The 16,765-nt window shown below is 45.2% G+C and overlaps 1 protein-coding gene across 3 annotated transcripts in view; it reads right to left on the minus strand.

Moving 5' to 3' along the window:
* Positions 1-16,765, minus strand: part of PAK2 (p21 (RAC1) activated kinase 2) — a 62,359-nt gene that overhangs the window by 16,597 nt on the left and 28,997 nt on the right. For all 3 annotated transcript variants that reach the window (XM_069727895.1, XM_069727897.1, XM_069727896.1), the window contains exons 2-8: positions 8,800-9,011; positions 7,324-7,418; positions 6,120-6,270; positions 5,942-5,976; positions 2,627-2,731; positions 2,135-2,261; positions 1,292-1,355 (exon numbers count right to left, since the gene is read on the minus strand). In XM_069727895.1, the coding sequence (XP_069583996.1) occupies positions 1,292-1,355; positions 2,135-2,261; positions 2,627-2,731; positions 5,942-5,976; positions 6,120-6,270; positions 7,324-7,418; positions 8,800-8,989 (767 nt within the window). In that variant the 5' untranslated portion in view covers positions 8,990-9,011. The remainder of the gene's footprint in view (positions 1-1,291; positions 1,356-2,134; positions 2,262-2,626; positions 2,732-5,941; positions 5,977-6,119; positions 6,271-7,323; positions 7,419-8,799; positions 9,012-16,765) is intronic.

Here is a 16,765-nt window from a genome sequence, read left to right on the forward strand (position 1 = left end):
GGCGACTTTACATTTTCCTTCCAAGAGCCATAATTGTTTATACGTCCACATAACCACAAGTGCTTGTTTTTTACAGGACGAGTTTTTTATTTTTAATTGTTTTTTTGGGATTTTTTAGTTACCATAAAAAAAAGAATTTGTTGTTTTTTTTTGCAGCTTTCTGAGACCCATAACGTTTTAATTTTCCAGGATCTGGGGTTGTGTGATGGCCTTTCTTTTTGCGCCTTCAGCTGATGTTTTTACTGATACCATTTTGGGCTAGATAAGAGGTTTTGATCCAGTTACTGCAATCTTGATGTGGCAAAAAAAAAAAAAGAACTCTTCGGTTTTATTTTTCTGGTTAAGCAGTTTACAGATTAGATTCATTTTATATTTTTCCAGATCGGACATGAACATAGCGATACCAAATGTGTATTTTTTTTGTTTGATTTTTATTAGGGCCAAGAGGGGATAGAGGTGCGATTTGAACTTGCGTTTGTTTTGTTTTTTTCACATTTAAATTTTTTTTATATAGCTTTCTACTGTATTTAATAGTCCCCTTAAGGGACTTGAAGCTGCAATTATCTGATCGCTTGTCCTAGCAGAGCTGAAGCATTGCTATGTATAGCAGAAATCACAATCTCCTATGAAGACCAGCCACAGGCTGGCTTCACAAGCATTTCACACTAACAGGTACGGGGGGCCCATCAGCAGACCACCGGCTGTCATGGCAACCGCTTGGCGCCCTGTGATCAAGTCAAGGGGGCACACTGATGGGTGGGTGGAATGATGTGCCCCCCAACGGTGCGTGTTACATGTCGTTGTCAGATTGACAGTGGCATTTAAGAGATCAACACAGATCCTGAGAACCAAGGCTCCAAAATGTCTCATGCCTCCGGTCTTTTAATTCCCTATAGACTGATGCCCATGTACAACATTTATCTTTTTCGTAAGGCCAATGCAGAATGAATCCTGCCATAGTGTTAGAACCCCATTCTTGGGATCAGTGGTTGTCCACAGTTTAGGCGATACCCATTTTATTAGCCAACAAAACTCTGTTGTAGTAAGGGGATCTATAACCTTGTTGGTACATTTTGGTCAAACATAGATTATACTTTCTACTTTACATCAGAATTTTGCAAATAAAATGGAGGGAGAGCCCCGGGGACTTCTATCTTAAGGACAGGACATAAGTCAGTGTCACAGTAGATCAACTTCTGAGACACCCAACCATGGGAGGGCAGGAGGCCATGAAGGGTGACCAGACAATTCCAGAAGGCACTCCCACTTCAATAATAATAAAGATCCTTACCCTTGACCAATCTTTTCATATCTGGTGTACTTCTTCTTCGGGTCACCTATGCTCACTATGGTTCCTGGAAAGACATAAGGCGGTGAGAACCAGAATACAAAAGAATAGAAGTCTTATCCGTTTCTACTCTTCAAATTTTCTTACACAATGGGAATACATTTTTTCTATGTCTAAATCATTAATTTCAGAGCATAAATAAATAAGATAGAACCATGCCATCTCAAAACCACAATCAGAGCATACTGCACAGACAGCACAAGCAAACAATATGGAAGACAAAATAGGGATCCATGTAATAAAACAAATCTGGTAGATTTGGGTCACATGGTAGCTTGGCTATAATCGCACTCCTATAGAAGTAAATGGAGAGAACCGAGCATGTGGGACGCTGTTCCAAGGACAGGTGCAGGTCCCAGAGAAGTGACCGGCGTCCATCAGACATTTAGATGTTACATAGGATGACAGCCGTTCTTAGGCTACGTTCACATTTGCGCCCCTATATTTAACATGGGGGCGCATGGACATGCGTTGCATTGCGTTTTGTGACGCATGCGTCTTTTTTGGCGCATGCGTCAGGGCGCAGAGGACGCAGCAAGTTGCATTTTTTTTGCGTCCAAAATCATGCCAAAAAAGGACGCATGCTTCGCAAAACAATGCGTTTTGCATGCGTTTTGGTTTCCGTTGTGCCGCCGACGCAGCACCGCACAACGCAAATGTGAATGTAGCCTTAATCAGCAATATTTTTTATGGCTAAATTTACTGGTCTATCCCCCATCACCATTAATTAACGCATATATACACAAACACATCTATAAAAGCTGTGCACAGCGACATATAACTCACGTAGCTTCTCCATGATCTCATCATCGCTCATCTTGGTCTTCTTCTTCTGCTTGTCTGCATTCCTGGCTGCGCTGTCAGAATCTCCAGCAGGGGGCGGTATTGGGTCAATTACAGATCGGGTATACATCTGGAGGGAAATTGATGAACAGGTTTCTTACTTCTCCAAACTTTGCAGCCAAGCACCTATACCCTGCAGCCCTGCCACCAAGACTCCATACAGCCGGTGAAACATTTATTTTATCTGTCACACGATGGGGACAGGCTTCCACGTTTGGAATTGGACAAGAGCGGTGAACAGGTGCCTCATCTTTAATAGAGAGATAGTTGCTATTTCATATGGCTCAGCAGGTCCCAGAGGTGGGAGCCCCATTCATAAGGAATATCTGCCATATTATAACGATGGGCCATAAATGATTTTCAGAAGACAATTTAACCCTTTGAAAGCCATACGTTCAAGCCCAATTAAACTCGTGGCTCTCTCTCAGTTCCTACCGATTTTGTATGTTCGGGTCGCGGAGCAATAACTGGAGGAACAGGATCATCGTCGTCATCATCCTCTGCGGTTCCTCTTGTAGGCTCAGATCCTTTAGCATTTGGCTATGAAGAAAAAAAAAGAAACATCACAAATGTTCAAATATGCAGGGCAAAATGTGCTGTGCCTCACAGTACCAGCATTGTGGGAGTGATTTTACACAATGTCATCCACATATTGCGGAGAAAATCTGCAGCAGGAACTGACCGTCGCTGTGCGGCTGATATTTACATCACGTCAAATAAGCTGCACACCTTTCCCAGCAGACACCTGACTTCTGTAAGAAACCACTAAATCTGCTGCAGAAAACCCGGAGCAGACACGTTTTGCATGGATACCTTTGACATTGATAGAATTATTTTTATTAATATTTGTGGCAGTTTTGTGTATAAAAAAAAAAAAAAAAAGAATGGAGTGATTTTTTTTTTTAATTCTCTCCGCAGGCATTTCCTAATTTCAGGCCTTTATCATGCAGAGGTGTGCTTCCCTGTGATAGATGCCGGGTGTGAGGTCTCTGTGTCCTCGGTGCTGCTGCCTCCCTCTATCAGCACAGATGCTTTCCTGTACGGAGTTCCCTTATGTCGCCCACAAGAGACATCTCTTGCCCCTTGTGGGCACAAACACCAATGCTGAAGACAATGACATTTCGGGCATCTCAATTTCACTAGTGAGTACAATAGTAACATAGTAACATAGTAACATAGTTAGTAAGGCCGAAAAAAGACATTTGTCCATCCAGTTCAGCCTATATTCCATCATAATAAATACCCAGATCTACGTCCTTCTACAGAACCTAATAATTGTATGATACAATATTGTTCTGCTCCAGGAAGACATCCAGGCCTCTCTTGAACCCCTCGACTGAGTTCGCCATCACCACCTCCTCAGGCAAGCAATTCCAGATTCTCACTGCCCTAACAGTAAAGAATCCTCTTCTATGTTGGTGGAAAAACCTTCTCTCCTCCAGACGCAAAGAATGCCCCCTTGTGCCCGTCACCTTCCTTGGTATAAACAGATCCTCAGCGAGATATTTGTATTGTCCCCTTATATACTTATACATGGTTATTAGATCGCTCCTCAGTCGTCTTTTTTCTAGACTAAATAATCCTAATTTCGCTAATCTATCTGGGTATTGTAGTTCTCCCATCCCCTTTATTAATTTTGTTGCCCTCCTTTGTACTCTCTCTAGTTCCATTATATCCTTCCTGAGCACCGGTGCCCAAAACTGGACACAGTACTCCATGTGCGGTCTAACTAGGGATTTGTACAGAGGCAGTATAATGCTCTCATCATGTGTATCCAGACCTCTTTTAATGCACCCCATGATCCTGTTTGCCTTGGCAGCTGCTGCCTGGCACTGGCTGCTCCAGGTAAGTTTATCATTAACTAGGATCCCCAAGTCCTTCTCCCTGTCAGATTTACCCAGTGGTTTCCCGTTCAGTGTGTAATGGTGATATTGATTCCCTCTTCCCATGTGTATAACCTTACATTTATCATTGTTAAACCTCATCTGCCACCTTTCAGCCCAAGTTTCCAACTTATCCAGATCCATCTGTAGCAGAATACTATCTTCTCTTGTATTAACTGCTTTACATAGTTTTGTATCATCTGCAAATATCGATATTTTACTGTGTAAACCTTCTACCAGATCATTAATGAATATGTTGAAGAGAACAGGTCCCAATACTGACCCCTGCGGTACCCCACTGGTCACAGCGACCCAGTTAGAGACTATACCATTTATAACCACCCTCTGCTTTCTATCACTAAGCCAGTTACTAACCCATTTACACACATTTTCCCCCAGACCAAGCATTCTCATTTTGTGTACCAACCTCTTGTGCGGCACGGTATCAAACGCTTTGGAAAAATCGAGATATACCACGTCCAATGACTCACCGTGGTCCAGTCTATAGCTTACCTCTTCATAAAAACTGATTAGATTGGTTTGACAGGAGCGATTTCTCATAAACCCATGCTGATATGGAGTTAAACAGTTATTCTCATTGAGATAATCCAGAATAACATCCCTCAGAAACCCTTCAAATATTTTACCAACAATAGAGGTTAGACTTACTGGCCTATAATTTCCAGGTTCACTTTTAGAGCCCTTTTTGAATATTGGCACCACATTTGCTATGCGCAAATGTACAATGATGGGACAGTTCGCTCCCTATTCAATTGTGAAGGTTGTGTGTCTGGAGACTGCGGCGGCGGCACGGCAGCAGGGGCGACGGCGGCACGGCAGCAGGGGCGACGGCAGCAGGGGCGACGGCGGCACGGCAGCAGGGGCGACGGCGGCACGGCAGCAGGGGCGACGGCAGCAGGGGCGACGGCGGCACGGCAGCAGGGGCGACGGCGGCACGGCAGCAGGGGCGACGGCGGCACGGCAGCAGGGGCGACGGCGGCACGGCAGCAGGGGCGACGGCGGCACGGCAGCAGGGGCGACGGCGGCACGGCAGCAGGGGCGACGGCGGCACGGCAGCAGGGGCGACGGCGGCACGGCAGCAGGGGCGACGGCGGCACGGCAGCAGGGGCGACGGCGGCACGGCAGCAGGGGCGACGGCGGCACGGCAGCAGGGGCGACGGCAGCAGGGGCGACGGCGGCACGGCAGCAGGGGCGACGGCAGCAGGGGCGACGGCGGCACGGCAGCAGGGGCGACGGCGGCACGGCAGCTGTGCCTCCATAAACTGTAAAGATCGGAGCAGGAGGAGAACAGGGAAAGGAGAATAGTATTTTTTTTTTTCAAATTGTCAATACTTGTGGGGGCATCATATGGTGTTGGGGGCTATTGATCAACATACAAGGGCAGAGCAGGAGCATAGGATTTGTAAATTATATGGGGTGGATTACTGATAAGAATGCCTCCTCTCAACACTACTGGCCATGTAACAACCTCCTCCCTCTCTACCAGTATCTCTAACACTGAGAGAAGTGAGGAGAAAGAGCAGAGAGCCAGTACTGCCAGCTACGGAGTGGGATGCATGTCAGACAGCCTCACAGCCAGCTATTTACACAGGATGTATAGACTCCGTAACAGGTAAAGAAGTTTTAATCAATATATAGAAACTTGATTTATTTTACGTTTAGGAAGTGAAAGGAAAATTATTAAAAAAATTAAATGCAAAAGGTATCCATAGTCACACAAGTCAGTACATATCTGCAGACATGATGTCACCGGTCACACTCCACGCCCGATGTGGAGGGAAGAGAAGCTGGACTCCCCTTTAACCCTGTCATGTAAGCATAAAGGTGAAAATGTCCCGATACTTACTGCAGGTGACACGCCAGAAGGGAGGCCATCTTTATCTGAATAAATAACAAAAATGCTGTTAGGTGCAGTCAGCTGTGGAAGGAGTGGGGAATACTACAGGAAAGGTAGATTTGGCAGCTGCTCATTTTCCGTTTAGCAGAGTGGACGACATGTTACACATGTGGTGCAGACCACTCACCTGGGGCGGAGAAGCTCAGGTATTTCTGTTTCGCGGTGTCCTTGGAGTCGTAGAACTTCAGCACGTCCAGCACGGCCTGCGGGTTCTTTTTCTGTTCGAGCTTGGTGATGTTTGAGGTCTGCAGCAGCCGTGCCCATTGCTCTGGCATTCCCTGTACAAAGCCACATGGATAATGACATTGCTACATAACCGTCCATGATACAGAGAACTGGAAATCTGCTTTGTTTAACCCCTTCCCAACTTAAGACCGTACGAGGCAGATGTCAGCTGTAATATACAGATGGAATCTGCCTGTAACTACAGGAAACAATCGAAATGCCAGAAATTGTGGTTTTGCAGTTAACACAACACTACAAAAATTGAAATAAGAAGCGATCAAATTGTCACATCTACCTATACAGGTTTGGCATCACTATAATCATACGACTTGAAGAATCATTCTGCCACAGAATTTCTATAGCACAATGAATGCTGTAAAAACAAAGTCCAAAAAACAATTTTCACTGCATTTTTTTTAAAGTAGATTTTATGGTAAAATGAATTGTGCCATTAAAAATTGCAACCAGTCCTAGGTAGCAGGTATAGGACACATTCCTGAGAGGCTCTGGCAGAGCCGGACACCACCATTAACACTATTTGGGGTTAGTATTTCTGGCAGAATAAGGCTTTGTGAATGCCCACCAGAGTTGTTTATTTATTTATTTTTTACATGTGTGAGATTAAATCAAAAAAAAAAAAAAAATGGTGGAAAAAATTTATATAAGCAGCGAGATGTGTTCCAGGAAAAGCTAATTTCTTGGACCCTCAATGATCCTGACAGTTAAAGGGCTGTAGCACTATGTAAAAACTGCAGTGGCCCAATGGAGGTCCCGGCCCAGCCTAGTGGTTGGGAACGCCAATGTGCTCCTTTTTTCCTCATAAATTGGTGCAGGTCCATGAGAGGAGATTGCCACCAGTCATGAAGTGATGGAATATCCTGATGATACTTTATCACTTTATAGCATTGGAAGTCTCCTTTACTGCACAGTTTTGGGGGGATCCTTTCCTTTTAAGTTCTTGTGCATGGATGTAAAGCCTACAGTGAACACTGAAGAGGGTAAGATACATCTTCCTGCTGACAATATGGCATCTGGTCCTGGCAGACATGATTGATGTGTCTCTGTAAGCCCATTCTATATGTGCAGTGATCACCCATATAACTTACAGTAAACTCTCCAGTCACGGCATCAAAGCCCACATGTATAGTGTGCTCAAAGTCGGACGGCGGGGAGATCTCGGGACGTTCTTTCTTCTTACCCACTGTGATTAGATAAAGAGGTAAACGTCTTACAAACTCATTAAGAATACAAACATACATTGAAATAAGCTACTGTGATCACACCTAACATTCCCCAATCTCACGTTACCCACTAGGAGCAAATACACGTAAAATAATACTATTAACCTGCAGATATGGGGTTAATTTGCAGGTTAATAGCGTTTTGATTCTGGCACCGTAAGCCCAGATGGCGGGAGGAAACGACCTTTAATCCTCCGGCAGCCCCGGTCTGTGTATAGAGACAGTGGTAACAGAGCCTGGCACTGACTGACAGCCGAGCAGAGGATCGCAGGTGACAATAAGTTAGAACAATACCTCTTTTAAAGGGGTTGTCCACTTTATTTACATTTTTAACTTAGGCTAGGTTCCCATTGCGTTAGTGCAGTCTGTTTAGCACATACGCCAACGGACTGCGTTAACATAATGTCCAAAAAGGGATCGCGTTTAGCAATCGCGTTTAGCAATCGCGCTAGCGCAGATGCCCGATCTGCGCTAGCGAGAACGGACCCAAAAACGCTGCAGACAGCGTTCGAGGTCCATCACAAAATAACGGAACATCGCTAACGCATGCCAAAAATGGCATGCGTTAGGGATTCGTTACATACATTGTTGTCAATGGGTGCGCTAACAGATCCGTTACATTGCGTTAGTGGCGCTATGTAACGGATTCCGTTAGCGGATACCCACTAACACAATGTGAACCTAGCCTTATTCAGACCCTTATAAAATAAACGAAGGAAGCAGTGCTTGCTTGACTGATCACCTGCCACTCCTGCACTGAAGCGGCTTGGTCCCCTGCCGGTCTCTAGTATAGAGACAAGTGACCCCTGTGAGACATTGCAGGGGCCGGTGACTGGCTGAGCCTTCATTACCCCTGTGTGTTGAGAGTAAATAAGAAGTGGATACCAGCAGGGAACCCGGAAAGTGTCAGATTGCAAGTAGAAAAGCATTAGCAACACGAGAATCAGGTTTATGTACTGTAAGTTTTTTTTTGTTTCTTTTTTTTTGGCATTTACAGATATCAAGAAAAGAGACAGTCTCTGCTATATCTACATAAACCCTACATCGGCATCGTATATTGGGTTGTCAAGACAACAAATGTCTATACACTTTAATATTCCACTACCGATGTCATAAAGCGGAAGGATCCTGCATGACAGCAACCCCTCCATACACAGCCAGATCTGTCAGAGCAGCTCCGGCTCATGTGATCCATGACGCCCCATATCCACCATGCAATACAGTACAGCCCCCATAGAGGAGTGATCCCCTGCCAGATCACAATGGAGGGAGGGTCCGACCCCTTCTCTGTGTTAGGGGATGTAAACTACTACAGCCCCTTATGTGCACATGTCCGCTCACCTTTCTCATTGTACGAGAAGATGGAGATGATTTTGTTTCTGGAGGATTTCCTCTCTTCAGGGATCAGTGGCAAAGGCTTCAGGCTGTGGTTACTGGACAGAGGGTCTTTTGTCCCAGAGCTGAAGACGGCGCTGCTCATCCGCACTGGGGGGGCCGGAGGCTTATCTTCGAGCTCTCCATTATCAGACATGGTTGATGCAGCTGACAGAAACCTAAAGTGGAAAAATATATAAAATATACAGTGTCACAATACTTTCCACACTGACATGACAGCAATAATACAAATCATTGGCAAGTCAAAGTGACATAAAATGAGGTTTTTCACTTCAAGAAAATAAACAAATAATAGAGCAGATGCTCCCCTGCCTGGGTCCAGTGCTGGCTCCCGGCCACTGTGCGAGTCGCAGCGTTTTGACTGCAGCGGTGACATCGCACATATAGCTCCCATTACCGCTGTAGCCAATCACTGTGCTCTGTTATGTTACAGCTTTTGGGGGTTCCTGAAAGTGGCAAAACCCTTTAGGGTATGTGCACACGATGCAGATTTAGTGCAGATTTAATGCAGAACTGCAGCAGATTTTTCTGCAGCAGAAACGCTGCAGAACTGCACTGTGATTTACAGTACAATGTAAATCAATGTGAAAAAATAAAATCTGTGCACATGGTGCAGAAAAATCTGCGCAGAAACGCTGCAGATTTCAAAGAAGTGCACGTCTCTCCTTTTGTGCAGTTCTGCAGCGTTTCTGCACCCCTCCATTATAGAAATCCACAGTGGTAAAATCTGCACAAAAAATGCATTAAAAAAACGCACCTGCGGAATCTGCCAGGAGATGCAGATGTAGTGCAGAAAATTCTGCACCACATTTCCTACGTGTGCACATAGCCTTAAGGCTGTGTTCACACGTTGCGTTTTTTTCGCGGATTTTTCGCGGTTTTTCCCGATAAAAACGCTATAAAACCGCAAAAAAAACGCATACAATAAGCATCCCATCATTTAGAATGAATTCCGCATGTTTTGTGCACATGATGCGTTTTTTTCCGCAAAAAAAACCGCATACCGCACAAAATCCGGACATGCTCTATCTTTTTGCGGTTTTTTTGCGGATTTCCCACTCCAAAATGCATTGGGAAGTGTCTGGAAAAAACCGCGGCAAAATCGCGGCAAAAACGCATGCGGTTTTCTTGCAGAAAATGTCTGGAATTCTCAGGAATTTTCTGCAAGAAATCCTGAACGTGTGCACATAGCCTTAAACCAAGCGTCAAGTAGTAAATGATGCAACCAGAGAATCTTCAGAGCCGGCGATCATTTGGTCTGGCTCACATTACCAGTCATTAGGTTGACCAGTAGTCTAAAGGCCCCGTGCACATTAGATCATTTAGCCGACCACCAGCTCACCCAATCTCCCCATAAAAGAGGGTGCTCAGGTGCGATTTCCTGTGTTCTCTGCAAAATTCCCCCAGACAACGTCTTGTCTCAGCACCGGAGAAAAGGATCGGCCCCTGAAATTCCAACAGCTGGATCCCCCTAACACCAGCTATGGGAAAGGGGGTGGGGAAGAGTTGGGCCCCCATGTAGATCAGACTATCGGACAACTATAGGCTAATGCAGTGTTCCCCAACTCCAGTCCTCAAGAATCACCAACAGGTCATGTTTTTAGGATTTCCTTAGTATTGCCCAGGTGGTAATTGCAGTACCTGGACAGGCAAGAATTCCATCACCTGTGCAATACTAAGGAAATCCTGAAAACATGACCTGTTGGTGGCTCTTGAGGACCGAAGTTGGGGAACCCTGGTCTAATGTGTATGTGTGTGGAGTTCAGACGACTACAGTCATTAGACTGTGTATGTGTGAGGGGATCGGCACCCCATAGTCTAATGCGTATGTGTAAGGGGATTATAAACATAATAATGACCTCGGGGAGATCAAAACATCCAACAGCGCGGAGACGCCATCACGTATTTCTCAACGCAGTGATCCAGAACACTGCTCCCATCCCTTATGGGAAATATGCAAATGCATGTAGAAAAGCTGCTGAGACACCATCACGTGTTGGTGTCTCCACGGCTTTTCTACATGTGTGAGGGGATTGGCACCCCATAGTCTAATGCGTATGTGTTAATGCATATGTGTGAGGGGAGCGGCACCCCACAGTCTAATGTGTATGTGTGATAGGGGATCGGCACCCCATAGTCTAATGCGTATGTGTGATAGGGGATCAGCACCCCATAGTCTAATGCGTATGTGTGAGGGAGAGGGGGGTGGAATCAACCCCCTAAAGTCTAATGCGAATGTCTGAGGGGGAGAAACCCCCTATAGTTTAATGTGTATATATGAGGGAATCAGACCCCATAGTCTACTCTTATGTGTATGTGTGAGGGGATCGGCCCCTCCACGGCTCCCAAGTAACCACTTAGCAGGTACTGAACATTTTAAGGTTTTCTGACACCAACATATAGATGCAATTCATTCCCTAAAATAACAGTGCATTGAGACATACCAATTTCATCCCATCAAGTGACAGTCACCTTTTTAACAAGTCACTCTGCGCTTCTTTTTCGTAATATGATAGTACTGTCTCCATATAGTATGTTATTGGCAGAACATTTCCTATATACTGTGGGCAATGTCCTACCGAGGACAATTACATTTTTGTAATCATGAACGATCCAACACCTGATGAATGAGCATTTTGATTGTTCGTTGGGTGATAACCGGCATTTTTTCACAGCCATGTATTTTGGAAAGAGGGCTTGTTCAATCATCCAAATCAACCAAAAAGCGTCGGCAAACATGGACCTTGACTGCTGTGCTAGATCGATCTATATACTATAGAAAGACCTATTCCCATCATTGTAATCACACATGCAGTGTTGCAGCCAGATATTTGACAGTAAGGCCCTGGTCACTTTACTTTGTCTAAGGCTTTTAACAGCAGTGCCAAACGGATGTTACTAGAAGCCTTCCTGTCATGCCTCCAATACAGCTGTGAAGATACCAAAAATAGAATTGGCCATTATACTATCAGGACCTTTTTAGGAAAAAAGAACAACATCTAGGTACCGGCTCATTCACAAGTCCGTTTTTCTTCAAGTGAGGTCTATCCGTAATCTCCGCAGATAGCACTCGTACCTTTCAAAGCCTATAGGGTAATTCACATGCCCAAAATATTCTAATGGTCTTGGTTATTTGCCTCCGTGTTTTGTGCAGTACCATGGTTTTGCAAAATGCAGCATGTCACTTCTTTCACCCTTTGAAAGCACTGGGTGGTGAAAAAAAATGATGAAAAAATAACCACATGTATTTGGTTTTTCTGCTTTTTTGGTGTTAAAACCTGATTAAGTAGAATCAGATTTTTGTGGGAGGCAGTAAACTATCAGCATACACAAGAGACAAAAGTAATCTGGCAAAACCGCGGTTTCTTACTGCCAAGAGAGCAGGTTTTGCCTGCAGAAAAAAAAAAAAAAAGACACCAAAAACGCAACTTGTGAACATAGCCTTACATCACTATTTCTATGTCAAAACTAGGAATGTGTATTATAAAGAACAAAACAAACCACAGAACTGGTGTAAATCTTCAATGATCGTTCTTCCCTGTATGCTCCACTCCAGGTTTTGCCATACAAACACTGACGCAAAAATAATGATGGGCGAGTTAGGACTTACAGGGTTTGTCCTCTTTTAGAAAACGTATTGCCATATGCAGATACAGTATTAAAAAGGACAAACCGAGGTTTTGTTAACCTTCCCGGGACCAGCACTGAGTCTCCACCGCTGCAGCAGTCATGACACGACGACAACACTGCAGCCAATCATGGAGCTCAGCGGGGAGCAGGCGCTAATACTGAGGAGGCCGAGTAAAGTCTAGTACATTAGAAAAACTATATCAACGATCGGCAGAAGGTTTTGTATATCAGGCGTACCCCCCCTTTGCGCCCATGATCAGACAAAGGTAGTCTTATCGGATTAGTCCAGTCTGCACGTTTTGGACAGGTCCATGACCTTCCCCCGTGTATACGTAAACATGATTATTTCCATGAGAACCTGCACAGACACTTACACCCCTGTGAATGTGACCTGATCTGGAGAGAACCCTGGCTGGGGATTACACAGCAGTGTGCAGGCTTCTTTACACAAGGATTAGACCATTGTGCCCTTCCTGAAGGGATACGGCCACATTGTACGAGTTACACATTACACATGGAGGGAAACCCCCTCTGCTGACAAGTTACTGGACATACCAAGCGTTAAGTATCGGTGCCTATTGTGGAGAGACACGTCTGTGGAGGAAGTGGCTGCAACAGAAAAAGCTGAAAGCGGCCAGACCAACGCGGCGTCACTGTCAGAGATGGCAGGTTAGGAGGTCGCAGGGAGCAAAACCCAAGAACCCAATCAGAAAATAACAATGTGCCCACTATGTCTGACAGGTGGATCCGATCCCACCTGAAAGAGTGCTAGAAAAACGCAGAAAATAAACAACAGATGGACAGCAATGGCCGTGCATGTGTCCCGTCTTCTGCAACTTCCTGATCTATCTTCAGGGGGCTTCTGCTTAGAAGAAAAGAGAATCATATATGAAAATGTTTTTTTTTTTTAAAGTCAAGAGTAAAGACTATGGAAAAATGATACAAAAAGTGTCTAGGAAGACAATTTAGGAAAAACACTACCTGTGTTCTCCTAAAGAATCTGTCTATAGCAAAAACAGTGCGGGTACAGGGTCATCTTAGACACAGTGTTAGTGGACAGAATTCAGGCGGTCTTGGGGTATGGGCACAAACCGACAGCCAGCGCAGCCAGACGCTTCTCAGCGGGAAGGATTAAAGTTTTGGTTTTTTTTTCCCCCAAGAACAAAGTACATTTTAATCAACAGATCGTGGAATACTACATTTCCACAATTGGATGTGATTAAATAAAATGTCCCTGTGCTGAGATAATCTTATAAATGTGCCGCTGCTGTGTACTGTGTAATGGCCGTGTCTGACAGTGCAGGGTCATGGTCTGATCATTCCACAGCTCCTGGGCAGGGAGAAAGCAAAAAAGTATACACACAGGACAGCACATTATTCTGTGAGGTAAAACATATCTGTCACTCATGGCTGTTTAAAAACATTTTAAAGGGCCACTGTCACCCCCTCCAGCAGTTATAAACTAAAAGAGCCACCTTGTGCAGCAGTAATGCTGCATTCTAACAAGGTGGCTCTTTTAGTTTTTGGTGCATTTAATTCCAAAATAAAGCGTTTTATAACTTCTCCAAAATACCTGTCTTTATCCAGGGACGCAGGTCCTCAGCTCCCTGCTTGAAACGCCACACTGCCATCAGTCAAATCTTCAGTGGTGCCGCCCCCTCCGCGCTGTTTTTCCATGAAATCCGGCGCCTGTGCTGTGTAGTATTGTTTGGTGCAGGCGCAGTGAGCTCTGGCCGTCTGACGTCACAGCCAGGCTTGCAGACTGCGCCTGTGCGGCCGCCCACCTTGGGAATCCCAGCCCCACACTGTGCATAATGCATAACAGTGCGGGGCCGGGATTCCCAAGGTGGGTGGACACACTGGCCGCACAGGTGCAGTCTGCAAGCCTGGCTGTGACGTCAAGATGGCCAGTGCTCTGCGCCTGCACCAGACAGTACTACACAGCACAGGCGCCGGATTTCATGGGAAAACAGCACGGAGCTGGCGGCGCCCCTGAAGATTTGAGTGACGGCAGTGTGGCGTTTCAAGCAGGGGGGTGAGCACCTGCCTCCCTGTCTAAAGACAGGTATTTTGGAGAAGTTATAAAATGCTTTATTTTGGGATTAAATGCACCAAAAACTAAAAGAGCCACCTTGTTAGAATGCAGCATTACTGCTGCACAAGGTGGCTCTTTTATTTTATAATGGCTGGAAGGGGTGATAGTGGCCCTTTAACTCCCAAAAAGAATTGGCTATGATCCATGCTATCCTGTCTGTATACTCTTAAGGTACCGTCACACTAAGCGACGCTGCAGCGATACCGACAACGATCCGGATCGCTGCAGCGTCGCTGTTTGGTCGCTGGAGAGCTGTCACACAGACCGCTCTCCAGCGACCAACGATGCCGGTAACCAGGGTAAACATCGGGTAACTAAGCGCAGGGCCGCGCTTAGTAACCCGATGTTTACCCTGGTTAACAGCGAAGACATCGCTGAATCGGTGTCACACACGCCGATTCAGCGATGTCTGCAGGGAGTCCAGCGACGAAATAAAGTTCTGGACTTTCTGCCACGACCAACGACATCACAGCAGGATCCTGATCGCTGCTGTGTGTCAAACTGAACGATATCACTAGCCAGGACGCTGCAACGTCACGGATCGCTAGCGATATCGTTTAGTGTGACGGTACCTTTACTTCGCACCGTCCACACCGTGGTATGATCAGACCATGAGCTGGAGCGGCTCTGCATGGTCAGAGTCAGCCATTACACAGTACATAGCAAGGACGCAATTGGAAAATCTCAGCACAGAAACATTTTTATTTTAAACACATCAAATTGTAGAAATTATTACTCCAGGATTAATTAAAACATGCTGTGTTCATGGGATAACCCCTTTAAAGCCTTAGGCACTTAAGAACATGTTGCTTGTCCGTTCTTGGACCATAAGTGGTAGTTATTAATCACTACACATCGGGAACACATTGCCAAAATCTGCCAATTTGGAGATACTCTGACCCAGTCGTCCATCGGTCACAAATTTAGTCCTTCATAAAAATAACTATTGTTGTACTGGTCCATTTCTTCAGCTTCCAACACATCAATTTAAAAAATGGACTAGAAAAATATTTAGAATTGAGAGTCCTCAGTGGTTGATACCTTTTAACCCCTTTCTGCCAGCTGACGGAATAGTACGTCAGCTGGCAGATCCCCTGCTTTGAGGTGGGCTCCGGCGGTGAGCCCACCTCAAAGCCGCGACATGTCAGCTGTTTTGTACAGCTGACATGTGCGCGCAATGAGCGCGAGCGGAATCGCGATCCGCCCGCGCCCATTAACTAGTTAAATGCCGCCGTCAAGCGCTGACAGCGGCATTTAACTAGCGCTCCCGGCCACGCGGCCGGGAGTGCTCGCACTGCGGACCCCCGTCACATGATCGGGGGTCAGCAGTGCATCGCCATAACAACCAGAGGTCTCCTTGAGACCTCTATGGTTGTTGATGGCCGATTGCTTTGAGCGCCACCCTGTGGTCGGCGTTCAAAGCAACCCTGCATTTCTGCTACATAGAGGTGATCTGTACTTCACCTCTATGTAGCAGAGCCGATCGAGTTATGCATGCTTCTAGCCTCCTATGGAGGCTATTGAAGCATGCCAAAATTTAAAAAAAAAAGTGATTAAAAATATAAAAAAAATAAAAAATATATAAAAGTTCAAATCACCCCCCTTTCGCCCCAATCAAAATAAAACAATTAAAAAAAAATCAAACATACACATATTTGGTATCGCCGCGTTCAGAATCGCCCGGTCTATCAATAAAAACAAAGGATTAACCTGACCGCTAAATGACGTAGCGAGAAAAAAAATCAAAACGCCAAAATTACGTTTTTTTGGTCGCCGCAACATTGCATTAAAATGCAATAACGGGCGATCAAAAGAACGTATCTACACCAAAATGGTATCATTAAAAACGCCAGCTCGGCACGCAAAAAATAAGCCCTCACCTGACCCCAGATCACGAAAGTTGGAGACGCTACGGGTATCGGAAAATCGCGCATTTTTTTTTTTTTTTTTTAGCAAAATTTGGAATTTTTTTTCACCACTTAGATAAAAAATAACCTAGACATGTTTGGTGTCTATGAACTTGTAATGACCTGGAGAATCATAATGGCAAGTTAGTTTTAGCATTTAGTGAACCTAGCAAAAAAGCCAAACAAAAAACAAGTGTGAGATTGCACTTTTTTTGCAATTTCATCACACTTGGAATTTTTTTCCCGTTTTCTGTTACATGGCATGGTAAAATCAATGGTA

Source organism: Ranitomeya imitator, chromosome 5 (assembly GCF_032444005.1).
Source record: "Ranitomeya imitator isolate aRanImi1 chromosome 5, aRanImi1.pri, whole genome shotgun sequence".
In the NCBI taxonomy this organism is placed as follows: Eukaryota; Metazoa; Chordata; class Amphibia; order Anura; family Dendrobatidae; genus Ranitomeya; species Ranitomeya imitator.